The 26,827-nt window shown below is 38.7% G+C and overlaps 1 protein-coding gene across 1 annotated transcript in view; it reads right to left on the reverse strand.

The window, feature by feature from the left end:
* The window catches only part of LOC124716701 (speckle-type POZ protein-like), a 60,334-nt gene extending 35,622 nt beyond the window's left edge, over positions 1–24,712 (reverse strand). Inside the window, exons 1-2 of the mRNA XM_047243243.1 lie at positions 24,688–24,712; positions 19,412–20,456 (exon numbers count right to left, since the gene is read on the reverse strand). Coding sequence (XP_047099199.1) covers positions 19,420–20,456; positions 24,688–24,712 — 1,062 coding nt within the window. The 3' untranslated portion in view covers positions 19,412–19,419. The remainder of the gene's footprint in view (positions 1–19,411; positions 20,457–24,687) is intronic.
* Positions 24,713–26,827: the final 2,115 nt, after the last annotated feature.

Raw genomic sequence — 26,827 nt, forward strand, 5'->3', positions numbered from 1 at the left:
TCCCCACCATGTATTTCCATCTATATGCGGAGGTTAATCTCAGGAGCTGTAGGGATTTTGGTACATTTTTCACTCATACAGTGGTTCCCAATCCGGAGGTAACTAAACCCTCAAGAATAAACTGAAACCATCTGAAAAGTAGAAACGAAAGGGTTCAACTTCTTTTGATTACAAGAGCATTACTATTATAGCTTATGCAATACTGTAACACCAATTACATAATAATTGGAATTCTTTGTGCTGTTGGGTCATGTCAATGTGTAAAATAATTTGATTATAAACTTAAAACCAGTGTTTCGTCCACATTACAACTTCCTTCCTCAGCGCAAGACTGGTTTCGGTGCACAAAAGATGGCTTTATTTACTGCAGATGATCAGTGTCGATACTCATATTTTTGAAACTCTAATGGCCCTAGTATATAATAGGCAAGTCATGACAGAAGGCGGGAGGATACGACAGAAGCTACTGATGGAGCAGCAGACTAGTCAGTGATTGGAGACAGTCAGCACGTCAGCACAAGGCTGCTGGTGGGCAAGTCTCCTTCCCGGTGTGTGCCAAAAATGCACTGTCAGTTCATCTGTAGCTGTTTCTCGAGGCTCTCATGTCTGAGCTCGGTGGGGCTTTTCTCCGAGACTGAGCCACTGATGGTTGGACGAGGATAAATGGCAGCCAGGATGCCTCAAGCCTGTAGCCGTCCTTTCTATTAATGTTGTCTGGCTGCTTAATTATTTCAACTGCCTCCCAAATTTTTTGTTGGCATGTCTACAACTCATTCGCCACCACACGGGCTTCCTGGAACAAGATATGCTGTCCACAATCACGGTGGTGTTCGGCTACTGCCAATTTATTATGCTGTGCTAATCACACATAACGTTCATGTTATGTTACTCGTGTGCTAACTGGTCTCCTTTCCTCCTCTATGTAACAAGCTTTGAGCTCGCAATGTAGTTCATATACTGCTGCAGTGTTTAGTTTGTTGACTGCATCCTCGGTGGAACCTATCATGTTGTGGAACCTATGGCTGCTGCGGAAAATCAGTCTGATATGTCGTCGGTACAGGTCATTTCCTAATGATTCACTGATGTCCTTCACATATGGTAAGTGCACTAGTGGAAACTTCTTGACTTTGGCCTTCTCTCTAGTTTTATTTTGGTTGTCCTTGCTCACCTTTCTTATAATGTTGTCATAATCGTATATGTAAAAGGTGTGGTGTAATACCCTCAATTTTTCTTTGATGTTGTTAGTGTCACTTATCTGATAGGCATGGGTTGTCAGCATGTGCACAACTAAATAGTTCTGAGCTGGGCAATGTTGGCTCTCCACATGCAGGTACCGAATTGTGTGGGATGGCCACCACTACACTTTGTGTTCCCATCTGCCATCCACTGTTCTTTATCCCTCCACATCCAAAAATGGTAACACACCATCAGTTTTGGTTTCATGCATGAGCTGTATATTCTTACTCCGGCTGTATACATGCTGAAGGAAGCTTCCCATCTCCACCGCCACATTTGGGTAGATAATGTCGTGACTAGCCTACTGTATTTTATGGCCAATAAAGTTTCAGAAATATGAAGTATTGACACCAATTGTTTGCAATAAATAGGGCCATCTATCCTACACCAAAACCAGTCTTATCCCAAGGAATGCCACTGTAGTATGGTCAAAATGTTGATTTTACAATTATAATTAAACTATTTTATGCAATGATGTGGTAAAACACCCAGAAGAATTTTAGTCATCATGACACCAGCTGCGGAAGCCCACCTAGTTGTGTCACCAATTGTTAACAGCAATTTTTTTCTTCCAGATACAAAGATTAATGTATGGCATAAGCTACAGCTTGAGAAATGAATGTATGAACATCTTCCTCACATAATCCACCCACTACACACAGACTTTGCACTCTGAACTAACTATCTATGATAGTAACACTGAAATGTACGAGGGCTATCCACAAAGTGCATTACGTTTTGGAATTAAAAATAAATAAAGTATTGGAATTTTTTTTTATTATATACAGATGAAAGCAACACTTAAATACTACTTTTCTACATAGTTGCCATTTAAATTAAGGCACTTATCGTAGCGATTGACGAGCTTGGAAATTCCTTCATCGTGAAATTCGGCCGCCTGCGCCTTCAACCACGTCGTTACCTCTTCTTGAAGCTGTGCGTCGTCATCAAAACGCTGCATAGCCAACCACTTCTTCATTGCTGGGAGTAAGTGGAAGTCACTCGGTGACAGGTTGGGACTGTATGGTGGATGAGAAAACAACTCCCTCTTAAAAGATTCGAGAACTTCACGAGTGGCATTTGCTGTGTGGGCCCGGGCGTTGTTGTGAATCAGCAAGATCTTTGAGCCCAACTTTCCCCTGTGCTTGTTTTGCATTGCTCTTCTGAGGTTGTGCAGAGTTTGGCAATACCTTTGAGAGTTTATTGTAGTGCCTCTTTCCAGGAAATCCACAAAAATCACACCTTTTCTGTCCCAAAACACAGTTGCTATCACCTTCCTTGCTGACATTGTCTGCATGCATTTCTTGGGTTTTTGGGGGGAATTTGTGTGCCCCCACTGCATTGACTGCAATTTTGTCTCGCTGTTCACATGCTTAACCCACGTTTTGTCACCAGTAATGAAGCGATCGAGTAATGAGTCGCCATCTTTCTTGTAAGCGTCCAAAAATGTTAACGCTGCAGCTATTCGCTGATTTTTGTGAATCTCTGTCAAGATTTTTGGTATCCATCTTGCACAAAACTTGTGGTAACCAAGCTTTTCGGTAATGATTTCGTGCAACAAACTTCGTGAAATTTGTGGAAAACTCATAGAGAGTTCCATAATTGTGAAATTACGCTTTTCACGGACCGCGGCATCGACTTTTTCGACAAGTTCGGCAGTCACTATGCTGAGTCTTCCACTTCGCTCTTTGTCGTGAACGTTAGTTCGGCCATTTTTAAATTTTATGACCCATTGACCCACTCCACCTTCAGTGATTATGTTGTCGCCATACACTTCACAAGCTGCCGATAGATTTCTATCGCTGTACAGTTTTTTGCAGTCAGAAACCTTATTACAGCACGCACTTCACACTTTGCGGCATTTTCAATTAACGCTGACATTTCAAACTGTCACAGTAACTCAACGGAGTACAGCACGAACCTCTCACTAGCATGGCAGGATGCCGACTGCACGGCGGAATACCATGACACCAAGATGGCCGCGCTAGCCCCGCCCCTAACGGACACAAACGAAAACGTAATGTACTTTGTGGATAGCCCTCGTATATATGACAGATGCATCAATATCTCTCAGATATTGCTTCATTATTCACTTCACAACAATAAAAGAACTAAGTGACAACACAATGCAACAATAACTGTGTAATGACTATAACACTGCTGTACAGTCTACAAAGTATTGTTATTAGTGGAAGTTGTCAGACATAAAGCTTTTCCAGCCTTAAGTCTTACAATTCATGCCAATCCTGGGCTCCAGCAATCAAGGTATTTACAAACAGTAAGTATGAAAAGATTTCCAAGAAAATTCTTTTTCTCTCTAAAGTTTAATTAGGTACTAATGTTAATGATGGAGGGGAGATGTATTAGAAGTAATATATGACTCCACTGAGGCAGAAAGGTTGGGAACCACTGCACTAATACGTAGACTGATTCAGGGTGGACCATGCAGTGTGGTAGCACACAGCTCCCATCACTTTCATGAGATGAGCCAGAATGCCAATTAAATGTGGAATAAATAACAGCGATGTCTCCAGACACTTCCCAATAGGCACTGCCATAATTGCTTCAGTTGCATGAAAGCAATGTTATTTGGTTGCCTAATGTTGTTCTTTGAACTTAATTCGGAACTCTAGGAAGTGGCCCCTAAGTAAAATTACTGCTAGGCCAGCTAAGTCGTCCAACTGTAGATACTTAGCACGGCCCATGCGAAGACAGAACAGTTCGCTAGTAAATATGTAAAAGTAAAAATATTTACAAATTTCTACTCGAGATCTCACTACATGTTTCACAACAACAAAGAGAGCAGAAAATGCTGGAAACCTTATATGGAAGTATGTAGTGTGTATGTAGTGTGTATTCCTTCATGTGACCCTAAAATCAGGCATCAGAGTGAGATACTGAGAGGAAACGATTGCGTAGTTTTAGGGACGCTATCCCTGACAGGGTAAAACACTGTCCGCTGCATCATTAACCCTTTGAGCGCTGCAGACATGAAATCCTGCCATGCTCCACCTTTCCACATGGGCTGCCTCGTAGCCGCTGTAGTGGTATTTCCCATGGGCACTGCAGATGGCCTGGACAGTACCAGAGTCCTTACAACGGCTTTTACCTTCAGCCAGTTCCACTACCTGTGGTCCTGTGAACATTTATAGCTGCTCAGCAGTATTTCCATTGTATTTCACAGTTGCTGTTCGACATTTGTGCTAGCTGATTCTTGTGATCATCTCCATTCTGCTTCTGTGGTGTTGTTTGGCTTTCTGCCTCTTCATCAGGATTTTCAGAGTTCTATCACTTCTGAGTTCCACAAACAAATGGCATGTCAGCATGGTTGCACAGACACAGAGATACTGGAGATACTCACAAGGAGTGACAGTGAGTGTGATATCTTCAATGACTGTAGTAGTGATGATGATTTTGACCTTATACTTCACCTAATAGACCTCACCAGGATACTTTTTCTTCGGATTCTGAAAGTGATCTGAAAGTGAAGACAAATTGATCTGTAAAAGGCCATGCCTTAGTGACAAATTTGATTGGCAAAAGCGTGATTTCACTCCAGCACTACATGCATTTGATGTCCCATCTTCGGGGGATAGTTGCCAATTAGCACCTGATTCAAGCCTTCTATCCACTTTTATGCTATTTCAATCAGAAAAATCTGATGAAATTTATAGCACTTGAAACCGATTTTACACTTTCACCATGGCACATATGTCAGGACCAGTTCATTCTTGACTGTCCACCTGGAAAGACACTGGTTTTGCGGAGCTGTATTGCTTCATTGGTATCAGGCTTCTCATGGCAAGAGTTAAAAAGCTGAGAATAAGGGAATATTGGTCTACAGATGTACTTCTGAGCACTACAATTTTTGGCAAAGTTATGACCTCTGATCGTTTTATGTTACTTTTGAGAATGTCACATTTTAGTGACAACTCCGTCAATCTTGGAGAGTCTGTTTAAAATTAGAAAAACAACTGGTACAGTTTGTATGGCGTTGTGCATTGCATTTAATCCACACAAAAAGCTCTGTGTCAATGAAAGCCTGCTTTTGTTCAAAGGTCCTTATCTTTTAAACAATTCATTCCTTCGAAATGAAGTAGATTTGGCATCAAGAGATTTGTGTCGTGCAACTGTAAAACTGGATACATCTTGCATTTCATTGTATACACAGGAACAGCTACAAAAACTGAAGTCCATAATTTGTGGAAATCCGGCGATATAGTGGCAATACTGATGAAGCCATACAAGTCCAGACTTGTTCCTCTGGTGTCACAACCACAGAGCAGCAGCATGCAGTATTGTTCGTAGCAACAGGTGCAATTTGCCGAAGCTACAGAAGAAACTGAAATGAGGAGAAGTTGAATTTATGTCAACTGACACGCCATCAAGTGATGTGACAAGAGAGAAGTGTTGATGCTGACTATATGTAACACTCCAGAAATGCGTAACATGGGAAAGACAAACAGAAAGACTGGTGAGAAAGTAATGAAGTCACAATGTGTTGTCGACTACAATGCAAGTATGGGCACAATAGACCACTCTGATGTGTTGCTAAAACTCAGTTGGATCTCCGTGTAGATCTGTTAAATGGCAGAAAATGATATTTTTTCCTGTTGCGGACCTTTGTGTTTTGATTGCTCACCCTCTTCACAGATTGATGACAGGGAGAAAAATACCATTAGCAGATTTTCATTTGTCTGATACAAGAACTTGTGGAAAAATTTGCTACAGAACACAGAAGAGATAGGAAAGGAAGATGCTCTGATGACGAGAATCCTCTTTGCTTTACTGTAAGGCACTTTCCATATGTCATTCCAAGTGACCAGTCCAAGAAATGCCAATATACAGTCTGCTGAAAACAGAATTTGTTCTGAGAAACGAAATATGAATGCAAAACATGCAACATACGCTTGTGTGCTGTACCATGTTTTGAAACATACCGCACAAAGAAGCACTTTTAGCAAATTGCTAAATGTGGATGATGAAATTAAGCCCTTATTTACAAAAAATTATATAAAAAAATATATAAAAATTAAAAAAAAATTTTTAACTTCACTATTGCCAGTCCAAAGCTTGGATGAGAAAGAAGGATGGGAAATAAAACAGTGCAAAAATAAATAAATGAAAACACAGAATTATCTGAGCTTGAAGAACCTCTCCAGATGAATTACTGTGCTAACAAACACCTTATATACAAACATGTGAAATTTACAGCCCGTGCTGCCAAACACAGACTGGGTGCTTCAAATACAAGGCCATCGTGAACAAATAAAAAAAAAAAAAGAATTATTCATATCGATATTTTCCACTGTAAATAACGATAATCATGAAAATCCCATAAAAAAGCTTTTTCAGCCAGAATTTTCCAATTTTGTACGGAGCTTTTCAAATCTTTTACTTCATACAAACATTGTCAAAAAAAAAAAAAAAAATAAAATAAAAAAGAAAAAAATAAATAAATAAATAAATAAAAACCCAAAATGAGTTAAGCCATTTCCGAGTTTCAACGAGACTAATGCACAGCAGCTCATTTTTATACACTGTGATGTTACGTATAAAATATAATGAATGCTAACATCATTAGACGATGACCAGTTGCACACATTCAAACATTTCTGAGGCACAAAATGTCATTAGAAGTTAAAGGTGATGTTTAATTAGGTACTGTAGAAACATTAATATTTCCCTATCAAATTCTTAAACAAAAGTTATACATCATCATTTATTTCTACTGTATAATAACAACTGCATCCTGTATCAAAAGCATCTAGAAACATTGGCTTTTTGAATTAAAGTTTCCCCAAGGGTAATTTATTGGGTTAATGAGCTCAAAATATAGAGATTAGTTTCAAAAGTGTGTTTTGGCATCCAGATACTTCCCTCGAAAGTTGTCTGTGGGTGAATTATTGTGCTAGAGCAGATGACAGTCAATGTTTGATCATTATGGATTGTCCAGCATTTACATTGTACATTAAGTACAAAAGCTGATAGTTTTTTAAGTATCAGTGTGTCAAACAAAACTCAGATGCATGCAGAGACCTTATGATTCACAAGAACTAATTGCATATGCAAGAAAACAGAATAAGCAATATCAGTGTACATTACGTCTGTCAAGCTATTCATCTCCCGATCCAAAGCTATGGAATAAGTATCCAGATATTTGTAATGTCGATGATCACACTCAGACTGAAAGACAGTCACAACCTCTCTGGCTCCAGAAATACTCAGCACAGGGTGAGGTCGGCCGAGCGAAGAGCTCACGCACACACGTAGTCGGTGGAGATTGCTATTAGTGCAGGTAAATGGATTAGGTAATCTCAAGGGCGTGCTCAACATGGCCAGCCATACATGCAGCTATAGCAGCCAAAGGGCTAACCATCATACAGCTCCATAAAAAATATTTCTACATACCATTGTAAAGGGACATCCTCCTTTAAATTACCTTTATTCAACAAAAGTTATCCACACCAAAAATACTTTCTACCTTTTCAACAGGTTAATATTATCTCAGCCGTTTAACTAAAGGAATTTCATATGATTTTGCATATGATGTGTTCTATTTCAGGCTGAAATGTATAAAAAGAATTTATGTTATTACATTATTACAATCGACATATATTAATTCTGTATGTACAGTTGAAATTACTCTTCTGTTAGAAATATTTGAAATTATGAAATATCTGGCACACTTAAAATTAATATTATTAATTGCACAATCTAACACTATTTATAAAATTTATTTCTGGACTGATTTATAAAATAATGACATAAATTGGTGAATATTCATTTGTCAAGAAAACTTTTAAACTCTTTTGGTTTTTTAAAGTCTTTGGAAGATTGTTAGTACCGTACAACGAGTTAGTAGTGGGCATGCCTCTGTTATGATCTGACAAGTTATTATGTTTGGCAATAACAATGTAATTTCTGATAATGAAGAGAATTTGTTAAGACGAAAATCAAAGAATAGAAAATCCAGGATAGAATGTAACAATATTATGAAAATGAGTCAGGATCTCCACTATATGATGAGTAGCAACTTTCCTTTTATATATATATATATATATATATATATATATATATATATAAAAAAAAAACACAGTGCTATACTGAAAAAATAAAATTCAAAAGCAAAACCGGGAAATCTTTAAACACTATTATGTCATTTGGAAATTACAAAGTCAAAAAAATTCAGTCTCAAGAATGAACACCTAGACATGATGAAATGGAGCCAACAACAAGAAATAAATATAAGTAAAAAAGTTTATTTGTAAATCTTAGTCCTCTTGAAGCTTATTAAAAGATTTTATTTTGAAACAGACTACTAACAGGTGACATGACGGAGGGCAAGATTGCTGAGGGCATCATCCACAATCAGTTGACTGATAATGAGTTTTGTCTGCTGCAAAAGAAGAAGGGACAGCAATCTGTGTCAATTGCAGTTTATATAAAAATCCGATCACTTGAAGAAAGGAGACCGAGAGCTGCTCAACAAAGTCGTATCAACAGTGACGAGATACTACCAACAATGACGGACCAGATCAACTGAAAGAGGACTTTAGAACGATCACAAGGGACATCAAAAAGGAAAGATAAGTACAAACTACTTGTGAAATTAATTTGTTTGTGGACTAGTGCGATTGTTAAAAAAATGAATACAGATGACGGTATTAGTGACACAGAAGTGAAAGGTGTAGGACCCAGTCAGGACATGTTTGAACCAAATGAAAGTGTGGTCAGCAAACAAACAATAAAAACTGACAGTTTATAGTTACTTTTGTCAAAACTAGAGGAAATGAAGACAGATAACAATAGTAAATTTAGTGCAGTTAATGATCAGTTAACTGAAAAATTTACTTCACTACAAGGATAATTAAATGACCTGAAAAATGAAAGCAATAGTAAAATGGATAGGATACAATACCAAGTAGACCAACATGGTAATCAGGTTTCAACCTAAAAATGGGTAGTCACGAAAAAGTTGATGTCTTAGAAAATAAATTTATTGTTTTGGAAAATGAGTTAGATGGCGAATCTGTAAGACTGGTGAAGAATGTTAATGATGTCAGAGTTGAACAGAAGCCATAGTGGAAAAAAATGGAACAGAACTTTAGTAGTTTAGATCAAAAAACTTTAAATGTTGAAAACAATATGCAAACTAATGTGAATCTTCTTAGATCAAAAAATTTCAGCAGTTCAGGAAAATTGCATTCACAGCAATCTGTATTCAAACAATGGTATTGCATGGTCCAACATTCCAGTCAAAAGTTTTCCATCAGATGATTTACATCCAGTGGATTTTCTGTACCACTGTAAAGATAGTTTTGTGTCAGCAGGAGTGACAATCAAAAACTCAAATTTGTTAAAAGATGTCTTGAAGGCGAAACTCTGTCTTGGGTAAATCTAAATTTAAGTCAGTGGCAAAAACATCAAAGTTTCGAGAAAAGTTTTTTAAAGGAATTTTGGTCAGATGCTGTACGGGGGATAATTAAAAGTGAATTTTTGAATGGGCCTAATTATAGGAATAGGGACAGTACACTGAAAGAGTTTTGTAAGAATCAATTTAAGAAATTAACACACCTTGACAAACCATTTGACAAAATGACATTGACTCGAGCACTCAAAAGGAAATTACCAGAAAGGTTGCAGTGGGATTAGTACACGGTCCTGACAACTGTCTAGCACAATTTTTTTCAAAATGTTGACAGGCTGGATAGGACAGCAGAAAGAAGCTTGCACCATAATAATCGAAATGACAAGAGATCACAATGGCAATAACCACAGAAACAGAGACAATGGCAATTTCTATCAAGGTCAAAATGTTAATAGAGACAGAAATTTTGAAAATCAGCAGAATAGGAATAATGGTGATAACCATGGGCAATAGAAGAAATAATCATAAAGGTAACTACTCTCGAAACGGCAGTCCGCCTCATGAAGGTCCACAGTTTTGGGACGAGGAAACAAAACAAGCACAGGACCCCCAATCTACACTTGCAATTAGACAGTAATTACAGTGTTAATAATGTGGCACAGATATCTGAAGTTGAACAGAAAAAGAGATGTAGGTGCTAATCACAAGCCTGAAAGTGAGAGTAATGAGAATTTTTATGTGTGTACCAATGATTTCTTCTCTTGGTCAGAAAACAGTTTTATTGATGTATGATGTGATGACTGTATTGGATCTGAGCTAGGTGGTATTTTTGATGTAGATATGAATGAGAGCTCTGAAATAACTGAGGTTAGTCAGCCTGAGACTGGTATCTTATTGCAAAAGAGTGGAGGTGTTAATGGAGCTGAGACTTGTGTTGTTAATGATATTGTTGATGAAGCAATTTTGGAAGAATGTGAAGATGAGTATAAGGTATTTGTGGAGTTTAAGAATAATGAAGTTTCAGAGTATTTTGTGAATACAGATAAGTGATGTAAATGAGAGACATGCAACACCAGTCCAGTCATAGTAGTTTTTCATTAATGTCATGCAGAATAATGATCCAAACAGTAAAGGTGAGTATCGGTAAGACTAGAGAGTAAAAACTTTTTGCAGTTTGTTTGGGACCAGGTTGATAATAACATAGATGAGTGTCCATTCTGGAATAAGTCAGCTGTAGTTACTCAAAATTTGTATTCAAATTGGTGGAATGAAGTGAAAGAAGATCTAAGTACGAAGTGTAATTTTGACAGTAATATACTTTGCATTCCTTCTGTAATAAGTGATGTTAGTTGTGTTCAATCTTTACCTGACGACATAAGTAACCAAAGGAATGCTATGATACCAGTAAAGCTGATAAAACCCTGCAAAAACAGTGTGGATGTAGCATTTGATGAAATTAAAAGTGATGTTTTGTGAGAAGTGTCTAAGATGGGATTCAGATTTTGGGTGTCCATACATCAAGATTAAGATTGATCTGTGGGAAGGGAACTGTCTAATTGATTCAGGTAGCTCAGTTTGTGGGATATCTTAAGAATTTAGAGACAAGAGTAAGTATAGTAAGAATTTTGTGGAAATAACCATTCCACATGTAAAGATAAGAGGAGCTACTGGTTAGCAAAGCAAGTAAGTACAATGTCAAGTAACCTTTGAATATGGATGCATACTGACACCTAGTCTAGAGGAAAATAAACACTATGTTTGTAGATTTATAAGACTCTATAACTGTGTTTTGTTTGTTATGAATTTAGTATGTAAAACGATGTTATTTTTTCAAGTTCTGTCTTATCTTTTGACTGAGTTAAAATCTGTGATACACTATATAATTAAGTTTTGTAATAGATCTGCGCTTTAGAATTTGATACATATATGCCATGAGACTAAATGAGTACAATGATCTAATTTGTACTGCAAAAATTAGGGAGTAGTGTCTTAGTATATCTGTGTACATCACCTTTTTAGTTCATTTTTTCACTGCATTTAACTCTGTTTATCAAAGTTTCATATGTGGACATTTTTTAATCTCACCTGACATAAATCCCGCATAATTGCTTTTGGAAAATGAATAGGAAGAGCATATGCCAAGAAGGTACTGAACAGCATGTTTAGTACACAAAACAATGTTTCAGGATTTGATGCGAATGCTAGACAGGAAATAACTTATCTGTTGGATAGTGTGATGATAACTCTAGGAACGAAACTGAAAGATGTGGGCCGATCTACTCCCCAAACTGCCGTATGGCTGTACCCAGCTGGACCAGTCGACTTACAAGAGATTATAGCTGCTGGGTATGTACTCAAGCATTTGTTAACTATATCAGTGTTGTGACTGAGATTTGTAAATTGTTAGCCAAGACTACCAAAGACAGTTTTAATGTATGCTTTTTCAAGTAGGGGGATTAACTTCCCAGTACATTATGTAACTGGAAACCAGTTTTATTATTATTTTTTTTATTGATTGTAAATGATTCTTCTAGGTCTTTATGTATTTAGGTTACTGTGTATGGACATTAGTAAACAGTGTGTAAGATTTTTACTAGTACAGACAATATAACAAGGTTTGCTTTCATACACTGATTGTGGTTCTCCAGCTACTGGATTATGTCATAATTCAAAGCTAATAATGACTGTTTGCCTTTATTTATCCTGAATACGGCAATATTGTATTTGCTTGGAACTTGAGTTGTGGGTAAACTCATGCTTAACTCTTGTTTTGGGTACCCCTGGTCATCGCCTGAGTGTACTCCAAAGGAGAGTGTACAACTATTGATCGAGGGTAGATGCTTCTCACAATTACTCTTTGCATGTGATTGAACTTACTAATATGATTTTGAACTTTATTCATTATGTTGTGTCGAAACATTTTTTGCTTGTTTGTGCTCAGTGTGGAGTGGATTTATGGGTTGGCCCCCACATTTAAGCTTACGCCCTACCATTTTTTCATTATTTTGTCCTTTCATGAGTCAACATATCCTTAAGTACTCTGGTTTATGTGGCCGATTGATTTTGTGCTATATTCCTACTCATAGTTGAGTATATTCTACTGGTCTCTACCCGTCATTTTGAGTTTTTTGAGCCCGCTCACTCATCGTACACTTACACTTCGAATTTTTTCTCTTGTCTTTTGAAGATTTTGAAGGTGTGGTTTTATGTATGTAAACTTACAATTTGTAATTCTAGTACTTTAACTTGTCTCTGTATTTATTTCTATAGTTTAGTGTTGCAATGTTGTAGTTTTGACTTTGTATTGATTGTCTCGTGACAGAATGTTCCACGCATCCGAAAATCTGAATGCCATATCCCGATGTATAGATTATGACTTCTACAGTAGATATTTTTCTTACGTTTTCTGTAATATGTTACGTATCAGTTACTTCTATACATTTGGATTCCATCTTATGGCATCATTTTGTACATTGATTGGCAAACTTTATAGTCTGTTACAATATATCGTCACACTGTTTCCAAATTTTATGATGGGGATATTGTAAAGGGACACCCTCCTCTACTATTAACTTTATTCAACAGAAGTTATCGATACCAAAATTACCTTCTAGCTTTTAAACAGGTTACTATTATCTCAGCTGTTTAACTAAAATAATTTCATATGATTTTTTATACGATGCATTATATTTCATGCTAAAATGTATACATAGAAATTATTTTATTACTTTATTACAACTGATATGTATTAACTCTGTAGGTACAGCTGAAATTAATCTTCTTTTGGAAATATTTGAAATTATGAAATATCTGGCACACTTAAAAGTAATATTATTAATTCCACAATGTAACACTATTTATAAAATTAATTTCTGGATTGATTTATAAAATGTCGTTGTTGTTGTACTGGTCTTCAGTCCTGAGACTGGTTTGCTGCAACTCTCCATGCTACCCTATCCTGTGCAAGCTTCTTCATCTCCCAGTACCTACTGCAACCTACATCCTTCTGAATCTGCTTAGTGTATTCATCTCTTGGTCTCCATCTACGATTTTTACCCTCCATGTTTCCCTCCAATGCTAAATTTGTGATCCCTTGATGCCTCAGAACATGTCCTACAAACCGGTCCTTTCTTTTTGTCTAAGATGTGCCACAAACTCCTCTTCTCCACAATTCTATTCAATAATTCATCATTAGTTATGTGATCTACCCATCTAATCTTCAGCATTCTTCTGTAGCACCACATTTCGAAAGCTTCTATTCTCTTCTTGTCCACACTAGTTATCGTCCATGTTTCACTTCCATACATGGCTACATTCCATACAAATACTTTCAGAAACGACTTCCTGACACTTAAATCAATACTCGATGTTAACAAATTTCTCTTCTTCAGAAACGATTTCCTTGCCATTGCCAGTCTACATTTTATATCCTCTCTACTTCGACCATCATCAGTTATTTTAATCCCTAAATAGCAAAGTCCTTTACTACTTTAAGTGTTTCATTTCCTAATCTAATTCCCTCAGCATCACCCGATTTAATTTGACTACATTCCATTATCCTCGTTTTGCTTTTGTTGATGTTCATCTTATATCGTCCTTTCAAGACACTGTCCATTCCGTTCAACTGCTCTTCCAAGACCTTTGCTGCCTCTGACAGAATTACAATGTCATCGGCGAACCTCAAAGTTTTTACTTCTTCTCCATGAATTTTAATACCTACTCCGAATTTTTCTTTTGTTTCCTTTACTGCTGGCTCAATATACAGATTGAATAACATCGGGGAGAGGCTACAGCCCTGTCTCAGTCCTTTCCCAACCACTGCTTCCCTTTCATGCCCCTCGACTCTTATAACTGCCATCTGGTTTCCATACAAATTGTAAATAGCCTTTCGCTCTCTTTATTTTAGCCTTGCCACCTTTAGAATTTGATAGAGAGTATTCCAGCCAACATTGTCAAAAGCTTTCTCTAAGTCTACAAATGCTAGAAACATAGGTATGCCTTTCCTTAATCTTTCTTCTAAGATAAGTCGTAAGGTCAGTATTGCCTCACGTGTTACAATATTTCTATGGAATCCAAACTGATCTTCCCCAAGGTCGACTTCTACCAGTTTTTCCATTCATCTGTAAAGAATTCGTGTTAGTATTTTGCAGCTGTGACTTATTAAACTGATAGTTCGGTAATTTTCACATCTGTCAACACCTGCTTTCTTTGGGATTGGAATTATTATATTCTTCTTGAAGTCTGAGGGTATTTCGCCTGTCTCATACATCTTGCTCACCAGATGGTAGAGTTCTGTCCGGACTGGCTCTCCCAAGGCCGTCAGTAGTTCTAATGGAATGTTGTCTACTCCCGGGGCCTTGTTTCGACTCAGGTCTTTCAGTGCTCTGTCAAACTCTTCCATTTCCATAATATTGTCCTCAAGTACATCGCCCTTGAATAGACCCTCTATATACTCCTTCCACCTTTCTGCTTTCCCTTCTTTGCTTAGAACTGGGTTTCCATCTGAGCTCTTGATATTCATACAAGGGGTTCTCTTTTCTCCAAAGGTCTGTTTAATTTTCCTGTAGGCAGTATCTATCTTACCCCTAGTCAGATAAGCCTCTAAATCCTTACATTTGTTTTCTAGCCATCCCTGCTTAGCCGTTTTACACTTCCTGTCGATCTCATTTTTGAGATGTTTGTATTCTTTTTTGCCTGCTTCATTTACTGCATTTAATTTTCTCCTTTCACCAATTAAGTTCAATATTTCTTCTGTTACCCAAGGATTTCTTCTAGCCCTCGTCTTTTTACCTACTTGATCGTCTGCTGCCTTCACTACTTCATCCCTCAGGGCTACCCATTCTTCTTCTACTGTTCTTCTTTCCCCCATTCCTGTCAATTGTTCCCTTATGCTGTCCCTGAAACTCTGTACAACCTCTGGTTTAGTCAGTTTATCCGTGTCCCATCTCCTTAAATTCCCACCTTTTGCAGTTTCTTCAGTTTTACTCTACAGTTCATAACCAATAGATTGTGGTCACGGTCCACATCTGCCCCTGGAAATGTCTTACAATTTAAAACCTGGTTGCTAAATCTCTGTCTTACCATTATATAATATAGCTGATACCTTCTAGTATCTCCAGGATTCTTCCGTGTATACAACCTTCTTTCATGATTTTTTAACCAAGTGTTAGCTATGATTAAGTTATGCTTTGTGCAAAACTCTAACAGGCGGCTTCCTCTTTCATTTATTAGCCCCAATCCATATTCACCTACTATGTTTCCTTCTCTCCCTTTTCCTACACTCAAATTCCAGTCACCCATGACTATTAAATTTTCGTCTCCCTTCACTACCTGAATAATTTCTTTTACCTCATCGTACATTTCATCAATTTCTTCATCATCTGCAAGCTAGTTGACATATAAACTTGTACTACTGTAGTAGGCATGGGCTTCGTGTCTATTTTGGCCAAAATAAGGCATGCACTATGCTGTTTGTAGTAGCTTACCTGCACTCCTATTTTTTTACCAAACTTCACTAATTCCCACTATATCTAACTTTTCCCATTTTAAATTTTCTAACCTACCTGCCTGATTAAGGGATCTGACATTCCACACTCCCATCCATAGAATGCCAGTTTTCTTTTTCCTTATAATGATGTCCTCTTGAGTAGTCCCTGCCCAGAGATCCGAATGGGGGACTACTTTACCTCTGGAATATCTTACCCAAGAAGACGCCATCATCATTTAACCATACAGTAAGGCTGCATGCCCTCGGGAAAAATTACGGCTGTAGTTTCCTCTTGCTTTCAGCCGTTCGCAGTACCAGCACAGCAAGACCGTTTTGGTTAGTGTTACAAGGCCAGATCAGTCAATCATCCAGACTGTTTGTTGCCCCTGCAACTACTGAAAAGGCTGCTGCCCCTCTTCAGGAACCACACGTTTGTCTGGCCTCTCAACAGATACCCCTCCGTTGTGGTTGCACCTACGGTACGGCCATCTGTATCGCTGAGGCACGCAAGCCTCCCCACCAATGGCAAGGTCCATGGTTCATGGGGAGGGGGATTTATAAAATAATGACATGAATTGGTGTATCTTCATTTGTCAAGGAAGTTTGTAAACTCTTTTTGTTTTTTGAACTCTTTTGGAATATTGTTAGTGCCGCAGAATGAGTTAGTAGTGGAATGCCTCTGTTGTGATTGGCTATGTTGTTATGAAAGTGCGATATTGAAAAAAGTGACAAAGAATAAAATTCAAGAGAAAGACAGGCAAATCTTTAAACATTATCATGTCGTTTGGAGACTACAAAGTCAAAAATTTCAGCGTCAAGAATCAAACCGTAGATGTGACAACTGGAGCCAACACTGAGAAAACAAGACAAGTAAAAAATAATTATTTGTAAATCTTACTCCTCTCAAAGCTTATGAAACGAGTCAATTGTTTGGAAGAGTGAAAATCAACTGGTTTTGTGAGGGAGGTAAGATTATACCATGTAGGTAAAAGAAATTTACAACATCTGAATCTAAATAATGCTTTAATTATGTTGGACAAGAATTATGAACTAGATAAGGGGACTGGGCAGTACATTTTAACAAGAGGCTAAGAGGCACCTATGAACAGTTTCAGTTTCTAACTACAGGTACCTCTGTTTAATTTACCAACAGGTAAATGATTAGATTCCATGACAGGAAAATAGCTGACTATGTCTTCCTCTCCATTATTATCATAGCATGACATCCAGTTAATGAGTATTTTCTGCACCTAACATAATGTAAACCACTTGAAACACCTTTCCTAAATTAAGTAACAGTGGCTGCACTTGAAGCAGATGTCAACATATCTTTGATTGAATAATTGATTTTGGCAACAACACACTAATTTATGGAACAACAGGTGCAAAGCACAATGTTTTCTTGTAGGCTTTGGTAATGTGGGGTGACCTTGAAAAATTATTTTATTAAACTAAACACATCAGGGAAATATTGAAAATGTCATGAAAGCAGTGAGAGATAGGTTGTACTATTTCAAATTTACTGTTTTGCTTTATTTGACAGGTTAAAAAATAATGATGTGGGGATATTAAGCTCAATGATGGTAATCACAAAATTATCCCTAAAAGCATACAACTCAACAAGTTTTCATTGTAGATGAACAATTTAAGCTTTACAATTATACTATGAGACTCAACAACATGAATTATGGACTGACTTCCAAACAACTCTGTCATCTTGCGTAACAGCATCCAAAATAACTGGGCTCAAGAAAATAATGCAATTGAGATGTAATAAAAACAGCTGGAATACACAAGGACATGGGTTTTTCAGCCTTTATCAACAGCACACTAGCTCACATGCAGCAACAGCTTTTAATAATGAAAATATCTCAGAACTTTTTTCACTATTACGGATGAGCTACTCATTCACATAATTTTACAAAAGACTGAATACACAACATGGATGTCATAGTCGGATTCTTTGCCTGTTGGAGTGTGAACAAAGCACAAGCACTGAATGTCCAGCTGTAATCTTATACCAACAACAGAAAAAGCGGAAGGGCTGTAAGCAAACAGAAGTGAAGGGCACTTAAAGTCGTCCGGGCACTTAAAGTTGTCCAACATACAACAATAGCCAATAATGTTAAACATAACAAAAGTTATGGTTGATATGGAAAAAATCACAATCTGAAATTTGTTGAAATGTGCCCCCTCCCCCCTAGATGAATCAGTTCTGAACCCTGGACAAAAAGGAGAAGTCTACTTCAGAATTACATCTCTGTCTTGTTTTGTGACTGTGTGAATCACAGTTTGACTGAAACAAGTTTTTCCTGTCAGAAACAAAAACCATTAAGAGTAAACATATTTGGGGATGAGTGTAAGAATTCCAAGATCTTTAAAAAGATTTCTTTATGGGGCATACTTATCTAATTTTCACAATGTCCTTACTACTCCCTCCTGCTGTATACATTCTCGATGTGCCCTAAATGTATAACACACTGAAAAAAACTGAGTTTTGTGTTTAGTTTATCTTTGTGGTGACCCATTTGAAGTTGTTATTCAACTGGACTCCAGGTACTTTTATACGCTATGTTTCACTTAGTGGTGAACATTGACATCTATATATGGTACGAACAGGTCATTATTGATGGTCTGAAAATGCATAACACAAGTCTTTGTAAGATTAGGATTTAAACTGTTAACTGTGAACCATTTGTACACTTGATCAGATACCATCTGAGCCATGTCTGCTAGGGTTGAGTTTGGACCCTTGTTTGTAAGCTTGTGTCGCCAGCAGACGTTACAATTCTCATTATTTAACATGAGTACATGTCTTCATATACAACTCAAGTTTACCTGTATCATTGTAATATGGCCTTTGGACAAATATATTACTCACGCTAAACAATAACAATGCTTACAATTATATTTCACAGTCACAGAGTTCTCTGTAAGAGCACACTATATAAAAGTTACTTTCCATTTTCTACTGAAATGCTTATGATAGAGAAACTTCTTCCACGGTGACTTTTCACACTGCAGTTGAGTGTGTGGCGGTCTGAAACTTTCTGACAGATTAAAACCAGTATTCCGACAACAAGTTTGGAAGGTAGGAGACGAGACACTGACAGAAGTAACACTGTGAGGGCAGATCAAGAGTCATGTTAAATAGCACAATTGACAGAGCACTTATCCATAAAAGGCAAAGACACCAGGTTTGAGTCTAGTCTGGCATAGTTTTAATGTGCCAGAAAGTTTTAGAGAAAATTTTCATACTAACATGCTAAATGATATAAGAGGAGTTGAACAAAGGCTTGTACAATAGGAGCACTTACCTCTCATTTTATTGTGCCATCAGCTCACTGATACACTGTACAGCTTCCGGATGTGAGGCTATTATGTCACGCCAACCTTGAGTGGACATGACTTTACAAAGATTCTGTTTAATGTAAAGGACTGCACGGTCCCACAGGATGTCACAAGATAAAACTTGAGCATTAGCGGCAGTTTCTGCAGCATTGTCCACATTCAAACAGCTGGCAATGTGATTTTCACACTGTCCCTTGAGCTGGTGGAGCTGGTACTTATCAGCAGCAATTAAAAGATCCCACGGCATGTCCTTAAGATCCGGTGCCACGCCCTTGTACATGTATAGCAGAACCTGCTTCAGCACTCCCGGACTCACGTCCTTGACCTCCACGTGGCCCTCCATTGCTTCCTTCGTGTGTGGTTGCAGCATGGCCGCAAAGTAAGGGCTCTGTACAGACAGTAGAGCTCTGTGTGCCTTTAGAACTGTGCCTCTTGCATGCAGTTCAAAGTCTGTGAGTTCTTCTCTGTCAAACATCCTCTCCAAGCCTTTTACTATATGTATGTATGGCTCAACTTTCCCTGCCACAGGCAACTTGTCCTGCGTAATGCACTGGATGCGGATTTCACACTGCAATATTACTTCATCTTCATTTTTTGATGTACCCAAACTCCTCACAAGATTCTGTTGTGTTTTTCCTCCTTGTGACAAAGAGTACCATTTGCTTGGGAAGACTTCTCGTTTTTTACCACAAGGAATAATCTCATCAGCTTTCAGCATTGCTCTTAAACACTCTCCATTTTTGCACTTTTTCAGCAAAAAGCTCAGGTAAAGTCCATCTGACTGGTTTGCAAGCACCATGCACCATTCACTGGAATTCTGGTGGGCGAACGGGATTGACTCGATGGCGGTACTATCAGACGGCAAGATTGACAGCCCCTTCACAGTCCAAGTGCTCAAAGATGAGAAATTCTCAAACCTTGTACTAAATGACTGCTTCAAAATTTTTGGAGTCCCTGCTGCTACTTCTGCAATACTACTTGGTGTCTTGTATCCATTAAGTGAAGCAGTTGCTGCAACAATTAAAGATTGTAAAATATCACTAAACAAGATACTGCAACTATCTACCACATTATCTAGTGCAATACCTGTATTTGATATGTACAGAATTATTCAGTTGATGCTATTTTACCACAAACATTTTTGGAAAGAAAAACTGATAAATTACTAACCCAGAACATAAAATCACGTGAAATTCATCCGCACAGTTAAATCAAATGATGAAAAGTAGTTTAACTGCAGCATGTTCACTTTTATTAAAGAGAACAAAACCAGCCAAGTCACAAAATTACAAATATGGGTTCAAATTATCAATTTAAAGTAGAAGTACATCATTATCAGTTGTAAGACTTCAAAACTGGCAATGTGTCCTTGTTACAGAGCACTGATTTCGTAACCAACCACGTTAAGGAACAAGCAACATGTCACAGCACTTTTTGTCTGGAAACTTGTGTTGTTAGATTATGCAACAATGTGACTATATCAGTAGGAAAAATCACAGGCTGCTGATGTATTGATGCCTCCTTTTCAATAGCATTTTCTCTTAGCTAAAACCAAAAGAATTATTATGGATAAAAAAGAAGGCAAAAAGTTCTGTCCATATAAAAGGTGTGGTATCTTAACAATTACGATGTTCAGAAGCACCAAAGTGTGTGTAAACGAGGAAAATTGCTGGCTCAAATAAAGCACTGATTGAAGACATTACTCTTTCTTATATGTAAACTGAAGGTGGAGGGGGGAGAAAGAAAGGGAAATGGAAGGGATTACTGATGTCAGCTGCATCGAGACATTACAGTGGCAGTGAGTGAAAATGTGTACCGCACCACGATTTAAACCCCGATTCTGCTGATAACTGGGCAAGTGCGTTAACCACTGTGCCATCCAGGACGCAGTATTATTGCATCTGTGCAGACATCTTGGCACGCCTCATGGCCAAACCCCATTCACATCGAGCATCACCTATCTGCAGTCTGTGTCTGTGTCCTCCATGCTCACTACTCTGAGATTCCCGCGGGAAGTCGGACATATTTCTGCATCTACACTGCAGAAATGGATCCGTGCCCATCTAGAACCAATGATATCAATGTATGGTGTCTGTTATTTCAGATGTGTCCAAAAGAACAGACACCATTCATTCATATAATTACTCTACCTGTCTCTAAAACAAGACATCTAAAATGTGATGCAGAAAAAACAATTTTATAAAACAATAATATGAGCTAGTGAAACAGCTAGCAGTTATCTGATATTCTTCTTGATACGTTATCATCCAGTTCATGTTTAAATGATTTATTTTATTGCAATAAAGAAAACTAATTACACATAAATTTGTCTTAACTGCTTCCTGCTGGTAATTTAAAAACGTACAATTTTATATAACAAAAAGTAAAATTATAAATTTATTGCAATAAAGAAAAGTAATTATACAGCATTTTATTTTCATTTAACTGCTTCCTGCAGAATATCTAATAATGTAAAAGGGGTACACTTTTATATAAAAAAGTGATATTAAAAAAATCACTATTTTTTTCCTGAATAAAGGTTAATTATGAATCAGATTTTACAAACCAATAGAACTTATTTATTAAACCATTAAGGATGTAATTATGAAAAGAAAGACAAACGTTTGTGTCGATCATTACTTTGTCTCATCATACCCGTATTGAAAAAAATGCCTTCAGTGACCTTGGCTGGTTTTAATAATTGGTCACTCAAATTTTACTTGTTGTATACATAAAGTGTGGCAGGAAAAATTCATTATTGTATTTATTAGATAAAAACTCTACCTACCAAGTGGCGCAGAACACACACGTGAAAGAAGGTTACAATTAGGCAAGCTCTCGGAGCTAGTGGCTCCTCCTTCAGGCAGAAGGGTTGCAGGGGAAGGAAGAGAGGTGAAGCAAAAGGACTGGAGAGGTAAAAGGAAAAGGGGTAGATTTTGAGAAAGTCACTCACAACCATGGGTAAGGGAGACTTACTGCATAGGATGAAAAGGAAATACTGATTGTTGGGGACCGCATTGGATGAGATTTGAAAACCTGAGAGCTTAAATGGGGAAGAGAGGGTAATATGCAAGAAAGAGATTACTGTTTAAACATCGTGCACGAGTTAATAAGTGTGAAAAGTTAAATGCATTGTATATAATAGAGGTGCGAGGGGGATGGTGAAAAACTGACAGATAAGACAATGAAAAATATAGAAAACTAAAATGGAGTGAAGAAAAGAGTAGTTAGTGTAAATAAATGCCGAGACACAAGAAATTAACGTAAATTAAGGCAAGGTGGGTGGCAAGAGCCTAGGACATGATGTAGTTCCCACCTGCAGACTTCTGAGAAACTGGTGGTTCGGGGAAGAATCCAGATGGCACTTGTGGTGAAACAAGACACTGAGGTCACAATTGTCATCTTGTAAAGCATGCTCTGCAACAGGATACTGCATATTGCCTGTATGCCTATGCCCATTCATCCTAATTGATAATTTGGTGATAGTCATGTTGATGTAAAAGAGCGAACAGTGCTTACATAACAGTTGGTATATAATGTGTCATTTCACGGGTGGTTCTCCCTTTGATAATATAAGTCTTGCCTGTTACAGGGCTGATACAAGTGGTGGTAGGAGAATGCATATACCAGCTGTTATGTAAACACTGCTCAGCTTTTTACATTGGCATGACTATCACCAAATTATCAATTACAGTGAATGAGCTTGGGCAGAGGGTGAAACCTGGCAACACACAATATCCTGTTGCAGAGCATGCTCTACAGCATGGCAATTGTGACCACAATGCCTGTTTCGTCATATGCACCATTTGGATTCTTCCCCAGACACGAGTTTCTCAGAACTCCGCACCTGGGAACTAGCGCTAAAACACGTCCTTGTTTCTCGCCACCCACCTGGTCTTAATTTACTTTAATTTCTTCCACCTCAGAATTTCTTTACAGTAACTACTCTTTTCTTCACTCTGTTTTACTTCTTTCTTTTTTACTACACCTTTTATTGTCTTACCCATCTATTTTTCACTGCCCACCTCTGTTACATACAATGCTCTTAGATTTTCACTCTTAGTAACTAATGCACGTTGTTCAAACAGTAGTCTCTGTCTTGCATATTACCCTGTCTTCCACCTTTAAGCTCTCAGGTTTTCAAATCTTGTCGGATGCAGTCTCTAACAACCAGTCTTTCCTTCTCATCCCGTGCGGTAATTTTACCCTGTCCCGCAGTTCTGGGTGACTTTACCAAAGTCTGCCCCTTTTCCTAGACCTCTCCAGTCCTTTTGCTTTACCCCTCTTCCTTCCCCTTCACCACTTCAGCCTGAAGAGGGAGCCACTGGCTCCGAAAGCTTGCCTAATTATAACCTTCTTTTGTGTGTGTGTATTCTGCTGGCACCTGGTGAGTTGTTTTGTCATATATGATTGTTTTGTTATTTTATTATATTTATGGGTTGTTTAGGGGTGCACATGATGCAAAATTCAGTACATAAAAGATCCCACACCAGGGGGCAACAACAGCTCTAACCCAGGTGAGCTTGGGCGACAGATACAGGCACACCATTTCGTGCTCCTTCTTCACTCATAGTAGTTGGTGAGTGGTGGCTTGCCAATCTCTTGGATATGGCTGAGAGCCTGGAGAATGTGCTGGACAGGGCAATAGTCAAGACAGCAAGCAGAGCATGCAGTCTCATGTTACGTTCTGTACTGTGTTGAACGGTATCATCATGGAAACTCTGAGATGGGGTACAGCCACCGGCATTAGCACATAATAAATGTGACAGCTGCTGTCCTGTGCAAACCAGACGTGATTGTGCTGTGTACATGGCACTCCACACCATCACCAAAGCTACTGGGCCCATATTATGATGACTAGTGCCATTTGGTAATGTCTGTTCTCTTCAGTGCTTCTACAGATAGATCTGTCCATCATGATGCTGTATGCAGAACCGAAATTTGTTGGAATAGATGTCTTGTCTGCTACTTGTTTGGTGTTGCTGCAGGGCACCCCAATGTCAGTGTGCCCGGATACCTAATGCAAACGAGCCCAATTCTTGACACAAGGTACATGAAATTGCTGTAGGATCCTGCGTGGCCAAGTGAACAGTGTGTCTGTCCTCTTGGGTAGTATTCATGTGAAATCCTGTATGGTTATTGTGTGATCCTTATGAACCCATCAATTACATATACACAAGACAATTGTGGTATCCCAGCCACCGCTAACAGCAATATTTCAGAAACATAAATACAGTCTTACGTGGCACAACAGTGTCCACAACCATGTGGGTTTGCTCAGTTTTAAGCACACTGGACTTGCATTTGGGAGGATGATGGTTCAAACCTGTGTTCAGTCATCCTGATTTAGGTTTCCTGAGATTTTCCTAAATTGCATGAGGCAAATGCTGAGATGGTTCCTTTGAAAGGGCACGGCTACTTTCCTTCTCCATCCTTCCCTAATCAGAGCTTGTGCTTCCTCTCTAATAACCTCACTGTTGACAGGATGTTGAACACTGATCTCCTCTTCCTCCTCCTCCACCACAATTGTCAAATTCTGACACGTGCTGACAGATATTCTGTTTCTCACACGAGGCATAACATGATCTTACAAAAAAAGTTCAAAGACTGTTTCTAAATTAAGTATGAGGAGCATTCAAAACACATTTTTTCTGGTTTTATTCAGGATTCCAATACACATTATTACTCCCCATTCTTTTGGTTACTAAACCTTGTTTCTCAACATAATCTCCGTTCAATGCGAAGGCCATATGCCATCTTACTGCTACATCATATCACTCCAACTGCTTGATGCTGAAGCCAACTTCTTGCTGCATCAATAACCTCCCCATCGTCCTTGTACTGCTTCCCGTGGAGTGCAACCTTCATTGGGCCAACAGATGGAAATTGGAATTTGTGAGATCCGGGCTATAGGCTGGATCAGGAAGAACAGTCCAATCAAGTTATATAAGCTCCTCTCATGTACACAGACTTGTGTGACACCTTGCACTGTCATGGAGAAGAATTTCATTTTCATTTTTGTGGTAGTGAATTTCTCCATTTCACTGAGCCTGGCACGTTTCACTTCAGAGTTAATTGTTCGAGGGAGGACGTGTCACAGAATATGTGGTGTCACCGCCAGACACCACACTTGCTAGGTGGTAGCTTAAATCAGCCGCGGTCCATTTAGTACATGTCGGACCCGCGTGTCGCCACTGTCAGTGATCGCAGACCGAGCGCCACCACAAGGCAGGCCTCGAGATACGGAATAGCACTCGCCCCAGTTGTACGACGACTTTGCTAGCGACTACACTTACGAAGCCTTTCTCTCATTTGCCGAGAGACAGTTAGAATAGCCTTCAGCTAAGTCCATGGCTATGACCTAGCAAGGCGCCATTAACCGTATCTGAAGATAGTCTTATTTGTATTATCAAGAGCGATGTACCAAAGGACTATATAAAAGTTAAGTATTCGAGGAGCTGCATACTTTTCTTATTACCATTCACTACTTATCCTGTTCCAGAATTCACGCCCGTCTGCAGTAAACAGCGTGCATTTAGGCCTCCTCTATCTACAAGGTGTTGGCACATTTACCAACACATCATTGGCGACGAGACAACGGAAAGGGTCTTGTTCTTTCTCATAGCTTACATTTACTTGTGTCATGGCTTCGCCACAATCTCCAGATGTACTGTCCGAATTTTATCGCTTGCAGAATCAGCAGACGCAGGCGTTATTGGATGCCCTTGGACAGCTCGTCCAGGGTCAACGTGCACTGCCACACGATGCGGCCGCCGCCGCTTCATCACTACCGTAGCCACAACATGCAGTTGCACCGCCGTTTCGCAATTTTGATGCACAGCAAGAGACCTGGACTGAGTGGTCACGCCAGTTTGGATTTCATCTCGCCACCTACAGAATTCAAGGTAACGAGCGGCAGCCTCATTTATTGGCGTGTGTAGGGGTGCAAACGTACCACGTGATAGAGAAATTGTTTCCCCGACGTGACGTAGCAACTCTGTCCTACGAAGAAATTTTGTCGGCATTGGACGCCTATTTCAAAGAAACAGTTAATGTAGTTGCAAAAAGGTATACTTTCTTTCGTACAAAACGTACGGCCGGTCAAACCAATCGGGAGTGGGTTGCAACTTTGCAAGGCCTTACTAGGGATTGTGCGTTTGAATGTGACTGTGGCCTTCCTTATTCTGATACTATGGTGCGTGATGCAATTGCACAGAACGTTTCTGATGTTCGCATACGGGAACAGATTTTGAAACTAGTTAATCCCTCCCTTCCACAAGTGATAGACATATTGGATAGACAAGACACACTTGACTTTGCTCAGGAATCATTTGAAACTTCGCCAGCTGTGTGTCGCATTAACCGGCCCGCCGGGCGCGCTG

Source organism: Schistocerca piceifrons, chromosome 9 (genome assembly GCF_021461385.2).
Source record: "Schistocerca piceifrons isolate TAMUIC-IGC-003096 chromosome 9, iqSchPice1.1, whole genome shotgun sequence".
NCBI lineage: Eukaryota > Metazoa > Arthropoda > Insecta > Orthoptera > Acrididae > Schistocerca > Schistocerca piceifrons.